Raw genomic sequence first — 20,113 nt, 5'->3', positions numbered from 1 at the left:
TGACGTTATCATTACCGCACGTAAAGGTTTCAATAAAAGCAAATGTCAGGGTTCAAACCATAAACAGTATTAATGTTACCTCGTGTTTCCTCAGATCCTTGTTATCACGAATCCAGTATTGCCCGCCAGTTTCAAATGCGGCAAACCATGCGACTATCTGTTTCAGTCGGATCTTGTTTTATCGATTCGGGCTCCATTAATTATACAACACCTCCAAAACTGTATTTTGGGCTATTAATAAATCCCGTTTTCTTCGGCATTAGCGATAGTTCGATGAACAAGAGACTGAGAAAACAATATATAAAATTTTTCAATTTTTCAAAATAAAATTTGTTACAGAAAACTGCAATCAATATGTAAGAAGAAAATAAATAAAATAAAATAAAAACATCAGTATTATACAGATAAGTCGGCGTTAGGAGGATAACAGCTTAAAGAAGTCAAGAAGTTTGAAATATTATATGAACATACTATATCTGTAGGGTCTTTGTTTCCTAGATAAAAAGTTTTGAGATTATTTCGTCCTAGAATAAAAAAGGAATGGAATTTCATACACCAACTACGCTTCAAAAACTCAATATTCGCGTAATAGCAATAGCAAAACACACACAAAAAAATAAAAATTTGACTTCCTGTGCCGGCTTGGTCTTGTCTATTTTAAGCTCTTAAAGTACTGCTACATTGGCGGGATTTGTATTATAGTAAGCAATATTTCTAAATGAAAAATATTAAATTCTTAATTTCGTATCTACCTATATAATTTTGGTAGCTTCAAGCGCTTGGTTAATTAAAGTTGAAAGTAATGAAAATTACTGCCATAGTTGATAACTTTAAGGACTATTTCAACATCAGGAAATCACAAATTGCGCAAACAATTTACAACGGAAATTGGCCCAAATCTAAAATTCAACACACAACTCTGATAAACCGCCATTCTTAAGAATAGAGATTAAAACTTAAGGAACTGAATAAGGCATGTGAAATACCAAACGCGTTTTGCGAAATTAAGTTACAATTAAAATTATGAATTAAAAATACGAAGTTGGTTAATGGTGGCCTTATATTTATTGATGCCTAAGATCTGTGTTACAAAAATAAGTAATCTAAATTAAGGCTAGCAAAATTGGGATCATGGTTGAGAATTAAGAATTTCGCAATTGTCGTGTGTACCAATATAGCTAAATGCATACATACGTTAACGAATTGCAGAAATAATGAATAGCATGATTACTTGAACTTCTAATTTCTGGGAAAAACTATGCTAAAAAAGTAAATTAATGCCTCCATTAAAGCATTAGATACCTAATTTTTAATTATGCTTTCGCCTAGCTTGCAATATACTGTAATGCATATGTAAGCATATCGTTGAAGAAAATATCAGCATGGTGATTGCTTAATTTACATGAATCTATACAGTAATGCGAACCCAACATCATTTTACCCCCATGTTGTTTATACAATCTGCCCACAAATTCGTCTAATCCGTCAAACAAGAGAGGCTAATAAATGTAATGCAACATTTTCAGTGGACAATAAAGCTAGACCTCGCACTAATTTAGAGCAAAAGATCCGAAAATAACCAAGGCGGTGATCTGATTTCATTATTAAGGTTCAGTGGGGAAAAAATTAAAAAAGCAGTTAACCTACACCTAGACTCTAACGATTAACTAATTGCAAGTAGAAAAGTGACGTCATCTTCAAATGATCATTTTTATAAATAAATGTTTATCACATATTTTTCAAGCTCTAAATTTATTAATATCAAAATGTAATATACAAGATGTTGCAAAATGCTGTACATAGACAGAGAAAAAGAATTAGTTGCCAAAAATAAAGCACATTTGTAATTAAATAATTTAATTAGTGTCGAGCAATTAAATATCGAATTAGGGGAATTATTTTTTTTAATTCGTATCTCAACTAAAATGTATTTGTTGCAAGAAAATTCTATTTGCCAGGATGTCTTACACTATTACAAGAAATATGTCTGAATTATTACAATTCTACTTATTTATTGCAAGAAGAGGGGTATACTACGACTCATTTGGATTAGTCACCAGTGAATTTCGAAGCGGTAATTTTACAATTTCGTCAAAACATGGGCTACTTTTTTATCGGCATAGTTTCTCTAGACTTTAGGAGCCCATTTGAAACCATAAGTAGACAGTTGCGTAAAATGAGAAAAAATGGAAAGGTCTTGAAATAGTTGAGTGGATTGAATTATACCTTAGCGATAGAACACGAGTGATGATATTCTAAATATGGAGTGCCTCAGGGCGCTGTATTTTACATAAACGAGATTGTAGAATTGCTCTAAAAACTACAATATCCAGAGATATTTGCTAGAGCAAGAGCAATGAAGATACAACCTTAGCGACTGGGAGTTTCTATAATGGTATAGGGTTGAAATGTTATGACATATTTTTTTACTTTCTCTCTTTTTGCACTTATAGCTTCATCTATCTGCTTTTAATTTATTTTCTTCAATTGAAACAATGCACCTTTATGGGTGGGCACTTTATTAGGGGCCTGTACCTTTTCTTCGGAACTACTGATTTTAGACAAAAAAAAGTTAATACAAAAGTTTAAATGAAATTTTAAAATTATTTTTATATGTACAGGGTGTCCTATAAGTACAAGACCGGCTTTAATTTTAAATTTTAAATGGAAAATGGAAATGGATATTTTTAGAATCCTTGTCAAAAATAAGGGTAACTTTTATAGAACTACTTATTCGAATTTTGTGTAGTTTAGACAGAAATTGAGATTTTATTTTTTTTTATGCAAAATTATGATCTTAGTAAATATGGTAATCCACGGCTACCAGTAATGACTATTTAAACAAATTTTAAACACATTTTTTGAAGGCTTCCTTCTAATGATCTGCAATAACTCTAGATAAATCTTATGGGTTTCGAAATACTGTTACCTAATTATTTTAAAGAATTTGAAAAAAACATATCATTCCTATTTTTTAATAAATTTTAAAGATTTTTGCATTGGGTGATGGGTCTTTTTTGTAGCTAAGATAATATTGGGATTTATAGATTTAGGAAATTAAAACGTCATCATTTTTATATCTTACAACAACAAGTAACAGGAACAAGTAAAAGCAACAGTAACTGTAATAATTAAAGTAAAAACTAAGTTAAAACTAAATAGAAAATCCACAGTGGGGCTTCAATTTGTCCACCATTTTGCATAAACAACCTATATATGGTTTATAGGGTTTAAAACAAAATCAGTTTTATTTAGTTGGACTAAAGCTTCTCAAATACACCTTTGCGGTTGATTTACCCTAGTGCATCTTTGTTTATATATCATATCTTTAATAAAAAAAAGTCCAGTGGGGTAAGATCTGGACTTCGAGGTCCAAAAATTGTAATTTTAAATTTCTGTCTGAACTACACAAAATTCGAGTAAGTAGTTTCTATAAAAAATACCTTTATTTTTGGCAGGGATTCTAAAAATATCGAAATGTATAGGGTGTTCTATTTAAAAATTTTAAACCAATGAGAGTCCAGCACTTATAGGACACCCTGTATTGTAAGAAATAAATTATTTTGAAATGTAAATCAAACCACGCAACTTTTATATAAACTTTTTTTTTAATCAGAAGTTCCTGAGAAATGGCCTCTTATAAAGTGCCCACCCCGTACTTACCTTCACTTGAAGAACTAGACTCAGCAATATTAAGTTTTAATTTTTTAACTTTGAGGGATCTATTACATATTATTTAAATTAATGTGTACATACTTTGAAACACCAGAACAAGATGTTTCCCCCTCTATCTAGATAATAATTTATCTATTTACAATCAGACTATAACATGGTGGCAATACAAATGGCGATGTGCGCCCGGCAGCGTGTCAACTCCTGGCGTCAAAAAGATTATTCTTCCGGGAATTAGTGATTTGCTTGCTGCAAATCAATTTTAATTTGAGAAAATTTGGTAGCATAACATTGGCTTTATTCCAAGCAATAATTTTTTTGTTCCAGTTAATGCTAAACGTATGCGATGTTAAGAATTTTTTAATTCTGCTAATAAATTATATAATATATATTTTGTTGATGTCGGTTTGTGGAAAATTTCAGCAAAACGTTATTGGCGCAAATTTCTGTGTTGTTGAATTAAATATTTCAGTTTAGACAATTAAAGTAAAAATATAATAAATTTGGTCCGAATAGAAGCTTATTTACCCTGAAGGTAATTTTATTCTTGTAATTATTTTTTCGTAACTTTTGTTATAAAAATGATTTAAATGAGCTCAGGGAAAAATTTCTCTCTATGTAGATAGTCTAAAGCTAAAACCGTAAATGTTGAAAATATTACATTTTTCTTGAAGTAGAAGCTACGAAAATTACCGGTTCTTAATGTTTAATATAATATTGCTTGCGTCGCGTTTTGCTATTTTTTATGATTATCGCAGCATTAAAAATAAACTACATTTGTCTAGAAAAATATCATAAATACATACATAGAAATTTTATGTGCAATATATAAATGTGTTATATCAGTAACGTGGGTTCTTCGAACAATAATCGAAATTTCCTGCGGATATCTAAACCTTAAAAATAATTTTCTTTAATTAAATATCGACATTTTTCAAATTTCGAAATGTTAAGAAAATTGCGACTGAGGCTAAGGATTTTTTGTTCACATTCTCGACGTCCTTTAAGCTTGCTTAAAACTTTTAGCAAATTCGTTGTTATTGCGTTATCCATTTTGTTTCAGTTAAATAACAGCGTAATGTGAATTTTGCAATGCCGGCTCGTTTTTTTGTCAGCAGCCTCTCTATAACGATTTTTTTAATCCCGAAATATTTAGTATTTTTGCACTTTATTTGAACGATTTTACTGACGACGCGCACGATTGCATCTGTGACTAAATGACTTCGATTTTGTCAGCATAAAAATGTGTACGATTTATGTATACCTATTACGCGAGTTACGAAATTGCCCACTAAAAAAAAAATAAATTGGCAGGATACCCTCAGTCTGTAAAAAAATTGTATTAACTATCTGGCAGTTTCGAAAATGATTCGTTGGCAATACAAAATTGTTCAGTTATATTAAACGCTCGTTTTATGCGGTATTATGCCATATTGCAAATGGAAAATAAAGATTTTAGAATAAATTTAATTACTAATAATATCCCGAAACTTTTACACACACAAAATGGGGTGCCGATCCGAAAAGTTTACTTCAAATCTACAAAGCCCTCATTCTATTAAAAATTGACTCTAGTTGTATCGTTTATTCATCTGAGAGAAAAAGTTTGTTGGAACTATTAGACCAATAATATCAGTCCAGAGCCTCTACTGTGGATCTGTCACAATGGATTGTCTATAAACCTACGAAGAAAAATAGCAGTGCCAGCATATATACCGACTGTAAAAGCATATCCAAAAAACTCGAACAATATATTCCTATTCTATGATATAAATGCCTCTCCAGTCGAAGAAGTATTACAAGTACTTCAGCAATGAGATATAGAGATTATCTCGAAAAAATTGAAGTTAACCTATCGAGAGTACTGATGATGATGATGATGATGAGGTGACAATTGCAAACAATTTGGTACCAAGAAGAAAACAATTCAGGTAATTGGTTAACGACAAACATTCGTCAGGACTGGCAAAGCATCTGGATGTAACACTTTGCTTCGAAAAACAATACCCAGACATTGAGAGCTTTTGGAGAATCTAAAGGACGCACAACCCCTATTCACAAACATCTCCGTAACGGTGAACCTCCTCCTAAGTGTGATATGTGTGAGGTAAATTTGACCTTCGTTCACATAATCATTGAGTGTCCAATGTATGGTTTGCAAAGACAACATAACATAAAGCCGATTTTTGATGACAACTTGAAGAAGGAACAGATTAAACACACATTGGCATATTTAAAAGATATTTAATTTCATATTAAACGTGGGACATATATATGAATGCAGTAGAGATTGACAGCTAAGGGCCCTAGCAGCCGATGCTGTAGATTGGATGTGTTTTAGTTTGTAAACACTCTCCTACGCTTGCCTCCCAGGGCGCCCATAAAAAAAATAAAAAAAATAAGTGGACTAAATATCCATATAATTGGGGTTTAATTTATCTTGATTCGTTATTTAGCGGTTAATAGTCAAGTGCCATAGGAAAGAAAAGAATCCTGCATTGTACATTTTCTAATGAAACACCCTACATACATATATGTTAAATAGAATATTTAATTATATTTTAGTTCCCGGATATTTTAAAAATCGGCAAAACCATGAAATTTGTATATAACCAATAATAATATAAAATGGAAAATAGACTTTATTTTTTTAAAACTTTCTACGCAATACGCTGCATCCAAATTGTTAAACATTAAGATTTCTTGAAATGTGCAAATTCTTCTGAAATTTGATTTGCTTGAGGTGCATTTCTGTCGGCACTGTTAGCCATCCGGTATACTTGAAAGAAAGTTTTGGTGCGAGTATTGATCTGTCGTATAAAAAATAACAAATAGCAGAAAGCATTGCCTTGGGCTATATAATTATTCAACGCCATACTCACTCCATTACACTAAATGGGGCTATAAATTGTTGACTGGTATACTGCGACACGCACAGCATATTCTGTCGAGTATTAAAAGTAATTTGTCGATTTTTAGGGGTAGGAAAAAATCATAGAAATTTTGTTGGAAAGCGTAACTCAACGTTATCTCGAAGAAAACATTTTATTATTTCCACTTCGGGTCGAATCATTTGCATAGACACCCAAATACTGAATTAATCAATACGCTAAAGGCGCTCAATTAATCCGTGAATGATTTAGAGAAATCACGATGACGAGCTTTTCGACTATATCAAATTATGATGCAAAATTCACGAAGACCCTTTTCTAATCGTATTTCGTACCTTGTAGTAAATAAAAATTAAGTGTTAAGTAAATATTTTGTTGCATTAACCATTTTCAACAGAAAATATTTGATTTTTTTGTTAAATACTTGAAAACTCTCGGATTCCGCCTAAATCGTGATGAAAATTTAAAACAATTCGTAATTCATGAATAATTTCCTTTACACTTCGCCTATGTTTACCGGATTTTAATACGCGATTTATTATTCATTTCCATACGTACAAATATTTGTCCTCATATTTTGATAACGATAATGACGACGGTTTGTTCGAGCAAGAAAATGTGAAACAGTTAAACCTGTCTGTCGAAAATAAACGGATATATAATTTATTTCTTGATTTAGCCACTTGGGTTCTTACGCTTTTGATAAGCACTAAATTGTGTTACGGAATGCATCAAACTAATCAAAACGTTGTATCACTTTGGACATTTCGGGAAGCACTCAAAATTTGAAGTCATTTACGTATGAGAAAGAGAAATTTCTAAAACAATTAATGAATGACTAGATTACGGAGCTAAAAACACACAATATGAATGAATGGTTCCAATTAAAAATTAGATTTCATAAAACAGAATTTTAAAGGTGCTCAGTCGAAAATAGTTGTAGTTTCATATTGCTTTTGTGACATTTTCTAATTATCATTTTTGTTAAAACTAATTTTTTTTTCTAAACAGAACTACGAATTAATTTTATATTTTTTTTGTATTTTTTTTTAGTTTGGCGAACGCGGTTATGTTGGTGTATGTGTTATTAAAACAAGATACATCGGAATTTGCAAAAAATATAAGAAATGTAATTAAGAATTGTGCACAACAATAATTAAGCGTTCCGAGAGATGTCTTTTAGTGCAAGTGGTATTGCAGATAGGTATTTTCAAAGGTTATGTACGGGATGGCCCTCTGTCCTTATATTTCGAAAGATATTCGATTTACAGAAAAAAGTGTTTCTGTTTTAGATTCACAAGGACTTTTAAAATTCAAATGATATGCCTTGTATTCCATTTTGGTTATTGATACTTTGTGTCACTGTCCTTTTTTGTTTGGAGACACTAGTATAATATAATTTCATTTGTTTAGTTCGGTTTCGACTTGTTAATGCCACAAAATAATCCACCGCATAGTTCTAGAAATACGAAGTATAACGTATTTTTATGACAATGTAAACTATTGATATTTTTTTGTGAAGAATCAGAATTTTTAATAATATATATGGGATTCGATTTAAAATAATAAACTCTTAGTTGATTTTATGACATCACCTTGTTTAATTTATAGTCGAACTAAATAGCTGATGTTATTTTATGGTATTATATATAAAATAAAAAGGCAGTTTGACAAAATAGTAAAACGTATAATATAAAATTTACTTTACAAACAAAAACACATGGGTCACACTCTACATTCGAAGTAATTAAATGACGTCGTCATATTATCGACTTTAAAGTTTAAAGTTAAGTCCGAATTCGTGGGAAATTGTTGTTAAGAGTCGTCGGTACAAAATCAGAAGCAAATTAATATTGTATTTTCTACATGAATAGAAAAAGCAAGGCCGTTCCTCTAATTCTTCGATTTGACACGACCATTTTTCACAGATTAAACAAATAGGACATGAAAGCGGCATCGTGCGGCAAATTTTGCGTGCAGTTTACTTTTAAAAACGTGCAATTTGCATTTAATAGAAATGTCACGAGTTTCCCTTTTGTTCGGTACCGCGAACCTAATGTTGGGCCGTGCCTAACCCGATCGGTTAATGAATCGTTTGATTTTCACCTGGGAAAAATATTACCATATTAAGTATTACACGAATACTTTTTGGTAAGTGACCAGTGATGTAAAACGGGCGTTTTCTGGGTAATTTTGGGTTAGACAATGTTTATTATAAGGAAATGAACTAAACTAAAAGACGGTGAACAATGGGATCTCTTTTTGAAGAATTTTTATTAAATTCACATATGCCTGATAAAAGTGTGTCCTAACTTTTATATGCCTTTAATTTCTGAGGTTTCTGAGAAGTCATCTGTTAAGAATCATTCCATATATTTTAATATAAGCGACAGAATAATCCTTGCGGTGATTACTGACTCCTCACTTAATTGGCAGGTTCACTTATACTCTCTGTGATTAAGCCTGAACAGTTTTTGTTCACTGATTCGCAGACTTAGAAAGTTGCTTTTCATAGTTAGCATTAGAGCTATCTATTTTGCATGTGAGATACTATTTTGGGGGTTTTTTCCAAGCATGCAATCAACGCTTTCAAAAGCCAGAAAAGAATTATTACGTGTATTCTTAAACTGCACTTCTTGCAAATGGCATTTTCATACTCTGGGCATCTTTACAGTTCCTTCTAAGTATTATATGTCACTGGTTATATTTGTGAAGAAAAATCTAAGTCAATGAGGAATATTACTAGCAACTATTTTTTCCAAATATATCCATATTACCGGAAGGCAAAGGCAAAGATTGCTTTGTCTAGCAGCATAGTTGGGGTTGAAGACAGAGAGAAATTTAAATTAGAGGGAACCCATTCTTACAGCACAAATGTCTTTATCCTTTTAACTTTGAATTTTACTGAGTATGAATTTTTCCTATTTTTATCTATTTAATTGTTTATAACCTTGCATATTTTCATTTACAATAGGCCAAGTCATGTTTCGGTTGCGTTTCTTTCCCATTTGATATGATTTTGTGGGAAATTATTATTATTTCTTGATAAAAATAATGCAATTAAAAGATTCAATGAACCCTCACATAAAGCAAGAAATTCATCATAGAAAACAATTTTATAGAGGCAAAAAATAATTTAAAAAAAACAGCAAGCGCGTTCCTTTTCAGAGATTATTTATTTAACGAATGAGTAAAACCCTCACATAAAGCAAGAAATTCATCATAGAAAACAATTTTATAGAGGCAAAAAATAATTTAAAAAAACAGCAAGCGCGTTCCTTTTCAGAGATTATTTATTTAACGAATGAGTAAAGTTTGAAAGAAATATTGGAAAATTTAATCTTTCTTTCTCTCTCTCTCTCTCTCTCTCTCTCTCTCTCTCTCTCTCTCTCTTTCTCTTTCTCTTGTATTAGCTTGGAGCTTGCTGATCACCATGGCTACCTCCACTTTTGATACTGCTGAACTCAAGTTTGTATTCGAGTATTTCGAGTTCTTTGCCCATTCTTCCTAGCACTTCCTCGTTTGTAGTCCACATTTCAAAAGCTTCCAACCTCCTTTTGGTTTCTCCATTCAGCGTCCAGCCTTCCAAGCCATAAAGCAACACGGGAAATACATAGCATTGGACCATTTTTGTTCTTACTGTTAGTGATAGATCCGGAGACGTCAATGGTTTTTTCATTTTTATGAAGGTGCCAAGCTATTTGTATTGTCTTTATTGTTCAATTGTTTTCCCGTCTACGATCATCATCACTTTAGTCTTGTTCACTACTTTGTTTAATAGTCTCTGTAAATCCTCGAGAGAGCTCACACACAAAACAGTGTCGTCAGCATACTTAATATTATTAAGGATTTTCTCACTTATTGCTATCTATCTAAAATTTAATACAATGTCTAATCCGAAATTATTGGAAGGCGAACAATATTTTAGGTAACTCTAACACCCTGTTTATAGCTTTACTCGCTAAAAGGCAAAGTAGCTATTTTTCCAAAAATATTGTACATGTGTTTCTCCAATCAGTAGTTTCTCAACGAGGTAAATTTATCCCAGAGACATTTTGTTTGTGCTAAAGTTATTAATTAATTGCATTATCGGCGTTCCCAGAATTAATGACTGGTTGTAACGAATTTAATGAATTCCTTTAAGCGGAGAGAATTTTGATTCAATTGAATTTAAATTTATTAATTTCCAATTTAAACGCAAATAAATCAATTGCAGATTTAGGTAAAACTCCTTGCGCTCTTTAATAGCATCGCAACGATAATAATAAAGCGTTTATATAGAAGAATTAGGTACGATATCGTGCTAAATATTAGATATTAACCGAAATTTCCTAAAAGAAATATATGCGGTACTCTAAAAATAAAAAAAATACAGGGTAATATATTTTTAAATTAAATCTTGATTTCCTTCCAAGATATATTCCATCATCGAAATGGCTCCGAATCGAATGCCGTCGTATATATCTTAAAGAGGAACTGTCATTGTTTCTATTAAATATCTCTTTTTTACGCACTTCTTCAATGACCTTTTGAATATAATTGAGATTACTTCGTCAATACTTAAGTTTATTTAACAAGATTTATCTTTCTAAATTTTTTGGAATCTTTTCCCTTCTCTTTCGTTCTAAATACAAAAGAATTCCAGAATGCAAGGCAAAGGAAACTTTTATTAAATGAATATTAGGTTGTTACTTGGGTACAAATTTCAATTCTCGAAGTAACTGATGCTCTATTTCATTAATTTCATGATAATTTGAGTTATTTGTTAACATTTCTGATTTCGAATTATTTAACATTTAACAAACAAAAATCCGTGCGTTTTTTTATATATGCTGTAACTTCAAGCAAAATCGAAAAGTACAAAAACCTATTGAATTAGTTCATAGTATGTTATCTCAGTCCGTTTTGCCTGCCTCTAACTAATTTGTTAATTAAAGGCAATTTAGTTGAACTTCCACAAGAGTACAAAACGTAACCAAAATAAATATAACTTAGCTAATTGGATCAATATCAAATGTTTCTTCCAAAGCCTATATGAGAAAGGAAAATCGCCCTTTTTCGATATCAAAGTCATTATCATCATTACCGCTATCATTATTATCAACAATGGCAATCGTGATAAGAGTACATATGCCCTTTTATGTCGCAAGAATCTACGAATTCTGAGTCTAAGTTCAATAATTCAAATTTAAGTCGGTATAGAAAAACGTTCAATTTCAAAATTTTTATTTTCATTGCATTTGGCGCAATCACTGTTGACCTCAAAAAACTTCATCTTTTTGAGGGAATAATCCTCTGTATGTGTAAAATAACCCATTTTCGTATCGATTTTTTATTATTTCAGTAGTAACTTTCGGTTTCTTAATACCTTTTATGCTTTATTTAATTATTCATTTTATTTACTTATCTCCTAACTTTATTATTATTAAAAGGAAATGAAAAGATAATATTAGGAATAAAATCGTTACTGTGTGACTCCCTTTCTGAGTTCTACACTTACTTTAGGTCGCCGGGAAACTTTGAAAATCACTGAAAAAACAACAAAACTTTTCCGCGTGTGTCGATCGAGACGCGTACGCTGGCGTATCGAAGAAAAGTCGTCGCGGAAAAGTGTGGTCGAGTCTGCTCGGATTTTCCGACTCTACTGAGATTCTCAATTTTCATACCCACGCGGAGTTGAGGTGAACGGAGGGGAGGAATTGGCGTGACTCTAAGGGTCACAGTTTATAGTAGCGCTGTACATGCATTATAAAGCCTCTAAGTTTAATGTTATCGCATTATTGAATGTTCGTCGAATAATGCGTCCGCGTTGGGTCGTATTACGACTAATGTTCACGGTTTTGCGGCTTTTTGCGTAGTTACTGTGACTTGCCGACACGGGCGTAATCAGATTTCAGAGAGCGCAGACTATCCACGGAACTGAATAAGTTTAACGCCTGGGATGATGAATTTCTGTTTACTCGAGTGATTGATCGACGAACGTGCGCTAAGATCCTTCTGCAAAATCATTTAGCAAAATAAGGGGAGAGATTTGAAGAGTTTGTCGAATATGTTATGTAGGAGGAGACTCGGGGTTTAGAGTATAATTTAGAGTTTCAATTTTGGTTTTTTTAAATTAAATTTTCTCTTATCTTTACTTTACAGCAGTTAATATAACTTTTCGGATTTTTGAAACAATTTGGACCCACGAAAACTAATAGTAACCTAAATAATCAATAATAACTAAACGAACACAATTTTGGTTACCTTTCCCAAAATCTATAGATTTTAGATAGATTTTTCGATTTTTCAGTTTCAATGTATCAATTTGAAATTTGGATTATTACATTTTTGTTTGATCACTTAAACTCAAAACCTCTAATTAGATTTTAGCGCAGGTTCATGTCATAGAATGTGTAAAGTAAGAAGAGGAGCTTTAGGTATTGTCCATAAACTGCAGAAATATTATACTAAGCAAGTGCTGCCTTTATAGAAGATAGGGAGATAAGTAAACAGGAAGGTATTTTTCTGTAAGAAAAATGTATAATTAACACCAACTTCACGAAAGTACTCGACTAGGTTTCAAATTTATAATACAAAACATGTAAGTATAAGCTTTGGACTAGAACATTGCCACCGAAATGGCAAAGTACCAAAACTTGTATTAAGTTAAAAATTATCTTGTGACTTGTCGCATATACTTTCTGAGCTTTAGAATAGCCGCAATTGTTTCTGACCACCTATAAAAAACTTGGGTTAATATAGATCACTAATTTTGAAATATAGCAATGCTTTAATACTTTCTTAATTGCTTTGACTCGTGAGTTATTCGTAAAAACAATTAACTTTCTTAATAGAATTACTGAAAAAGTTAACGGAAAATCAAACTTTATTTTATAAACTGTAGGTCTATTGAATTGTAGTTTGCAGATAATCCGTAAATTCTTTAAATTCCAATTAACACTGATGCTTAATTCTATAATTTAATTAATTTAAAAGATAATCCTTCAAATTTTATAAAAATTGCCTGACATTAAATTTTTAATATGAAATTTCTACCTGACTATATATAATACATATTTTTTAATTCTCAAAAATTAACCTAAACTAAAACCAATCCAAGTGTTTTTTAGAAGATAACTTTATTTAGATGTTTATTAGATTAGATAGAACATTTTTTATTTTATTCTGTCAACATATTTTTCGATTAACTGGGATTGAGTACAACATATCATAATGGAGTTTAATTAAATGACGTCGTGTATGATATCCCATGTATTAACCAATCCTGCACCGTTTAAGTTCGATTGGTATGTTACTATCCTAATTAGTAATTATTGATTATTTAATTTGGGTTTCAATCGGAAAACATATGCCGATTCCGTAGCGCCATCTATCTGAGGGAAAACAAAGCATTTATTTTGCGCCGAGATTCTTAAATATTTTTTATTCAGCAGTCTGTCGTATTAATTTTACATGCATATTTTATTTAATCTATACCTATGTTATTATAACACTGAAACATCATCTATGAAATCATTATTAATTCCAACATTGGAGTTTGTTGTTCAACCACCTGCAAAAAAAATTCAAGTCGTAAAAAACCAACTGCAAATCATTCATTTAATCGCAATCTCTGCAACATCTACAAGTTTTCTTCTTCAAGCTTCTTAGGGTATTTTTTAACACCGGATCTGCACTGCTATTGTTCAGAACGGTGTCTAGGTTCATGTTAGAAATATTATTTCGTTTCTCGTATTTCTAAAATCAAAAGTGTTATTAGACATAAACATTTACGAAAAGATTATTACATTGAATTTTTTTTTTAACAGATACACTGTTAGAGGCTCTTGCTCATATAATATTAACAGTTGATTTAAAGTTTTTAGGAATACTTACAAAAAATAGGTACTGATATATTTTTTTTAGATTTCTAGCATTTTTAATAGTAAATGAAATACATTCAATTTTATCGCTTTTTTAGTGGATGCAATAGTGCGATGGGCTGATTACACAGGTCTACAGTGATTTTGATGTTTGAAAGCTGTTTGCTTACTTACATATTTTTGGGGACCCTTTTTCCAAAAAACACCCTATTTTTGCTCTATCATGTCTTTTTTTTTATAGCGCTCTATAAGTTAAAAATGTTATATTATTAATATACATACCTATGATATAAATATGTTCGGCATAATTTTTAAATGAATTGATTTTTATGAAATTAAATGTTATTTGCCAACACTGGATAATTTTAGATTTCTCTGCAAAGCAACAGAGTTTGCGCAGAAGCGTCAATACAGCGTTGTAACCTGCTTATGCGCACTTTGGTTGTACTGGTCATCGAGCTACTGTGTTCGCGACTGCTCTTTTCGTTGTTGCGAATGTCTAGTGCTCTAGTTCGTATAAATATGGAAAGAAGGGATTGTGTGAACAATCCAAATAGCTTTTGTTATATTTATGGTAGTTATGTCCTAGTAAAGAAAGGCAAATTACAAATTATTTTGTGAAAAATATATACCACGCTTATTTTTGTGTAAAAATAGGCGACCAAGACAAGTCCTGGGCTGCTCATACCGTTTGTTCCGCTTGCGTTGAAGCATTAAGACACTGGCAAAAAGGTAGGAACAAATGTTTAAGCTTTGGTGTTGTTATAGTATGTTCAAGTATTCAACAGAAAAAATAAGAAACAAATTGTGTATCTCAACCTTGACTCTGCTATGCCGATACCTACCGCCTCAAAAGAACTAGAAAACGTCATATCGTCAGAATCAGAGTAATCTAATTCAAACCCAGATGACTCCACAACAGATTAAATTATTTAATTAGAGATTTACACGTTGCAAAGGATGCATCCGAATCGTTAGCATCCAAACATGGTGACAAGCATTTACTAGCACCTGGCGTCACATCAAGCTTTTACCGGGATCGCGAAAAAACCGTTAGAATTATGAAATGTGCCATAAATAAAAGAGGAATGGCTCCTATTTATTGACTCAAGTAAACTTAGTTTAAAAAACGTTTTATTGCACAATACTTACGAACTCACCTAGGTTCTCATTGCGCTTTTGGTACATGTAAAGGAAACCTATGAAAATTTAGGACATCGTTTGAAGAAAAAACTCCCAAGAACATCAGTGAGTGAGTAGAATAGTCGGGCAAGAAAATGGGCTCTAGAACAAGCCTTACATCGCTAGTAAAAATTTATTAGGAATTAGCTTAGTTGACCCCAAAAAAGTTTTACCGCCTCCTCTTCATATCTTACTTGGCATGATGAAGCAGTTTGTTAAACACCTACACAAAAATGGACAGCGTTTCAAATATTTGTGCGAGAAATTTTCAGCCATATCTGATGCCAAGATAAAAGAAAGAAATTTGTATTTTTGTTGGGCCGCAGATAAGAACATTATGCAAAGAAAAGGATTTTTAAAACACAATGACCAATGTCGAGAAAAAAATTGATAAGTTTCTTGGAAACTCTAAGGACGAAAACTACGAAAGTATTGCTCAAAATATGTTACATTTTCATCGTGTAGGTTGAAAGTGCATTTCCTGTCTTCACACTTGAATTATTTCCTCTTGTATCAGTTAGCGAAGAACAAGTAGAGAGGTTTCACCAGGACATTACCGAAGCATATGGAGCGTAACGATGATGGCGGACTACTGCTGGATGTTAAAACGGGATATGCCCTTAAAAACACGCAGCCGAATGTCTGGATAACGCCGGCAAAAAGAAGCTTTCACTCAAAATAGTCTGAGTAAAGTTTTTGTTTTTCACGTTTTTTAATTAGAATTCCACTTTTTTACTGAATAAAAAAATAAATTATTTTAGAAATATCGGTTCTTCCTTCCCTTAATATTTGCAAAAAAAACCTTACGTGATACAAATAAATGCATAGAATTATTGAAATCATACTACCAAAATTATATAAAATAAATTTTCGAAATAAAACCGTCTGTCAAAAAGTTTAATTTTGTAGACCTGTGTAATTACTCCTCGATAAGATGTCTTACCGCTATAACTACTTCGATGGGAATCGTGCATCGACCTTTACTTTTAGCTATTTCTATTACTTCACGGGCGTACTCAAAGAATCTATCGTCCTCACTAGAAATCATTTTGTCAAAAGCTTGCTCTAATTCCAGTTCCTCAGCCTTGGATGCTCTTTCTGCAGCCTGAAGGCAAAATTAATTATACAACTCTAATAAAGGGAAAACAATTGAAATAGGTATTTCTTTTATTAAGGAAATATTATGCTTACAACATACCATTTGTTCCATAAGTTCTTTTCTATAATTCAAAACTTGTTCCCACTTCTCTCTTTGCTGAGCTTGGTCGTACTTTTTCATCATCTCATCACATTTGTATCTGTTCAGCATTTCCCATTTTTTGAGTTCTCTCTCTTTTGCAAGTCGCACTTTTTCCCTCTCTAAAACTTCTAGACGATTTTTAATTTGATCTTCTCTGAGTTTTTTTTCAAACTCTGCCCTCGCTTTCACAATCTCCATTTCCCTGACAGAGATGGATGAAGTGTCTTTTTTTGGTACTTTAGTTTTTCTATATTACTTTGTGCCCAAAAGTATGGAAATAATTTTGCGGAATACATTTCAAAACATTGAAATATAAGTTCGTGTTTGAGGTTGGTATTCATTCTTTTAACTAAGCAGAGCTGACTGTGAAGTAATAAATTTTTTAAAATATATTAAACAAATTTTCTTGCTTTTGTAGTTTTCGAGAGACAAATTGATATCTCCTCACATTTTAGGCACGGTGTAAAAAGACATGGGTACATACTTCCCTTCCATTTGCTTAATAGCAGACTGAATCGCTTTCTCTTCTGCTTCACTTCTATCCTTTTCTGCAGCATATACTAACTTCACCACTTTTTCTCTTCTTTTCAGTATTGTTTCTTGCAACTGAAAACAGACAATTCTATGATTTGCTGAATGCGCCAGTATTACGATTTTGCCACACACTGCCTGAAACTTCTGATTCTAGGAATGATAAAATTAATCTCACTTGTTTTTCCTTCTCTTTCTTCATGCACTCGATGCGATGTTTTGCATCCCTATAAATCTTGACCACCTCATCCAACTCTTTGTCTTCAATAGCCATCTGTTTTTTCTTTTCCGATTCCTTTTCCAGCAGTAATTTTCTTTCTAGGTGTAACTTCTTCTTCCTAGCCATTTTCTAGAAAATACGGTTAACTGTCATTCTAAATTTAAATGTTATTTGTCGGTATAGATTGATACTTGCTTCCTTGGTATTCAAATCTTCGAGCATTTTAGTTTCTTCGAAGGCTGCTTCGTTTTCTAGCGCCTCTTGCTTGACTCGCTCATCTCTCATATTTTTTGCAAGATTTAGTTTTTCGTCCACCCTAAGCACATTTTATTATTTTTCAATTAACATTTTATAAGCATATTTTTCTTACATGGATTTCAGCATTTCTCCATGTGCTTTATTCTTCTCCTTTTGTTTTATTTCTTGTTCCTTTTTCGCGTTAGCCTCGATTTCCGCTTCTAAATGTATTTTTTCGTCATATTTTCTTCCTTCCTCCCTTTCATGACGCTCAATTTTATTTTGCAACTCAATTTGTTTTTCTCTTTCAAATAGAATCTCGCTAGTGATAAGTGCACTAGTTAGCTCTCTATTGGAAATTAGCAATTAATAAGTATAAAATATTATTTAAAATTTTTCAATATTAACCTGGCATCACCAGTTGACATAAATATTTGTTTCTTGACTTTCTCTGTATATTGCTTCCTAATCTGATCTTGTTCCTTCATCATCGCTAAAAATTTCTGCTCTCGGTCGTCTTTTTTATGCGCTATTGTTTTCTGACGTTCTTCTTCTTTTCTTTTCCTCATATTCTGAAAATTTTAAATATGCTTTGCTAGACTCAATATTAATTTTGTTGCCTACTTGTAACGAGTTTTCCCATCCTTTAGTCATTTGCTTGGATCCCTCCTCCAGGTATTTTTTAATCGCCTTCTCTCTTTCTAAATTTTCTTGTAAAATTTTTCGTCGGTCAAGGTGTCTCGTGATCCCATTCCAAGCAGATTCGGTGACGTGTAAAGCGTGGGCCCGTTCTGCGATTTTTGTATTTTCCAAGGTTTGGCCGGGAAGTAAGTGCCATTTTGATTCCATATCGTTTTATGGGTGCTGTCACCTAATGTGACGTGAAAACCGATTGTATGAAAACAGACAAGATATCGATGGTATTGTTGACGTATCATAGCAACGATCATGGCGCGTATTTGTGTAATAAACCCGGTAAAAATTGTAATTTTATTATATTTTTTTGCAAAATTGAAGTTTGTCATTAATTGTATCATGTTATTAATTTGGAATACAGTGAAAGTACCTTAAATTTAAGACAATTTTAACAAAATGTCCTTTATTTTTTGCACTCTAGTTTCGTTAAAGAATGAGATGTATGAGTTAGTAAATAACGACTGCGAAAAAAAGAATGTTCATGTTGAAAGAAAAAATGGAAATAGAAGTTTCCAAAACTGAAAGCGTGAATGTGGACAAGCCATATTTCTGTGCCCTACAAGTGGTGGAAATTGAAGGATACCGATATCGGAGGGTTTACAAAAGAAAATACCTTGTGTAAAAAATACGTTACCTTTAAATGAATTTCCTGCGAAGCAGCAAATAAATCAAGAAACTGTTAATGATGAAAGTTCCTTTAATTGTAATGTATCAATGTGAAGATATTTACTCCTCAGATGCAAGAGTAATGCAAAAGTAAGGTTTTGTTTTATGCAGTAAAAAAGTACAAACACCTATATGATTGAAAAATATTTTATATATTATCTTTTGCTAATGATATGTAGATTAGAAAAAAAGAGTTGCAAATCTACCAAAATGCCATACAGTGACTCACACCTTAAATGACGCAGTCACTATAACAAAAACTAACTGGTCCGAATGTCCCTCTATTTATTTGAAAAAAAAAAACAAGTTATTGAAATTAAGTTAGTAAAGAGTCTTCTAAAAAAGTGTGAATTACTTTTTTTCTTAAATATATCTTAGTTAACAATAAAGATTTAATTAAATTCTATGCAATATTGACGTCACAGCTTAAATGATGCAAAAATAATAACCGGGGTCAAAACTTATGTTTGAAATTTACGAAGGTTTTTTATTTATTATTGTACTTAATTTTTGTTTTTTCTTACATTTTAAAACATTCAGGAAAACGATTTTTTTAAATCGGTAGTCGGACTACAATTTCTGAGAGATATTTAATTATTACTCATCACAGAAATGGATACAGCCAAAGAGACAGCCAAAATGGTAAATAAATATCCATCAACTGTTCAGCATATCATTGAGCGTAACTGTAACGAAAATAGGGTTAGCTCCAAATAAGATCTTCAATGAAAGTGAGGAAAGATAGATTGTAAGAGAGGTATCGAATTATCCAAAAAAAAAGAAGAAGAATTAAAATTGAAAATTTGAAAAGCTACCGTAAAGCACTTCTATCATGACAATGATTCAAAGCACACGTCATTTCGTGTTCGCAATTGGTTGCTTCCAATCCAAATGCGGAAATTTTCGTTCGGAT

The 20,113-nt window shown here is 31.9% G+C and overlaps 2 protein-coding genes across 2 annotated transcripts in view; both read right to left on the bottom strand.

The window, feature by feature from the left end:
- LOC132700040 (synaptotagmin-15-like) overlaps positions 1-12,199 on the bottom strand; it is a 123,973-nt gene extending 111,774 nt beyond the window's left edge. The window contains 1 exon segment of the mRNA XM_060667115.1: positions 12,064-12,199. The gene's annotated coding sequence lies outside the window, so the exon portion shown is untranslated.
- A 1,883-nt stretch (positions 12,200-14,082) lies between these two features.
- Positions 14,083-18,824, bottom strand: LOC132699704 (DNA ligase 1-like). The gene is made up of 9 exons (XM_060666552.1): positions 18,463-18,824; positions 18,247-18,410; positions 17,972-18,187; positions 17,797-17,917; positions 17,560-17,730; positions 17,335-17,456; positions 16,809-17,052; positions 16,554-16,715; positions 14,083-14,303 (listed from the first exon to the last, which is right to left on the bottom strand). Exons 1-9 carry the CDS (start codon positions 18,685-18,687, stop codon positions 14,166-14,168), a joined length of 1,563 nt encoding a protein of 520 aa, XP_060522535.1. The 5' UTR covers positions 18,688-18,824; the 3' UTR covers positions 14,083-14,165.
- Positions 18,825-20,113: the final 1,289 nt, after the last annotated feature.

Source organism: Cylas formicarius, unplaced genomic scaffold (genome assembly GCF_029955315.1).
Source record: "Cylas formicarius isolate icCylForm1 unplaced genomic scaffold, icCylForm1.1 PGA_scaffold_3__17_contigs__length_32017465, whole genome shotgun sequence".
In the NCBI taxonomy this organism is placed as follows: domain Eukaryota; kingdom Metazoa; phylum Arthropoda; class Insecta; order Coleoptera; family Brentidae; genus Cylas; species Cylas formicarius.
The sequence above is the reverse complement of the archived record's forward strand: the minus strand, read 5'-3'. Positions and strand labels throughout refer to the sequence as shown.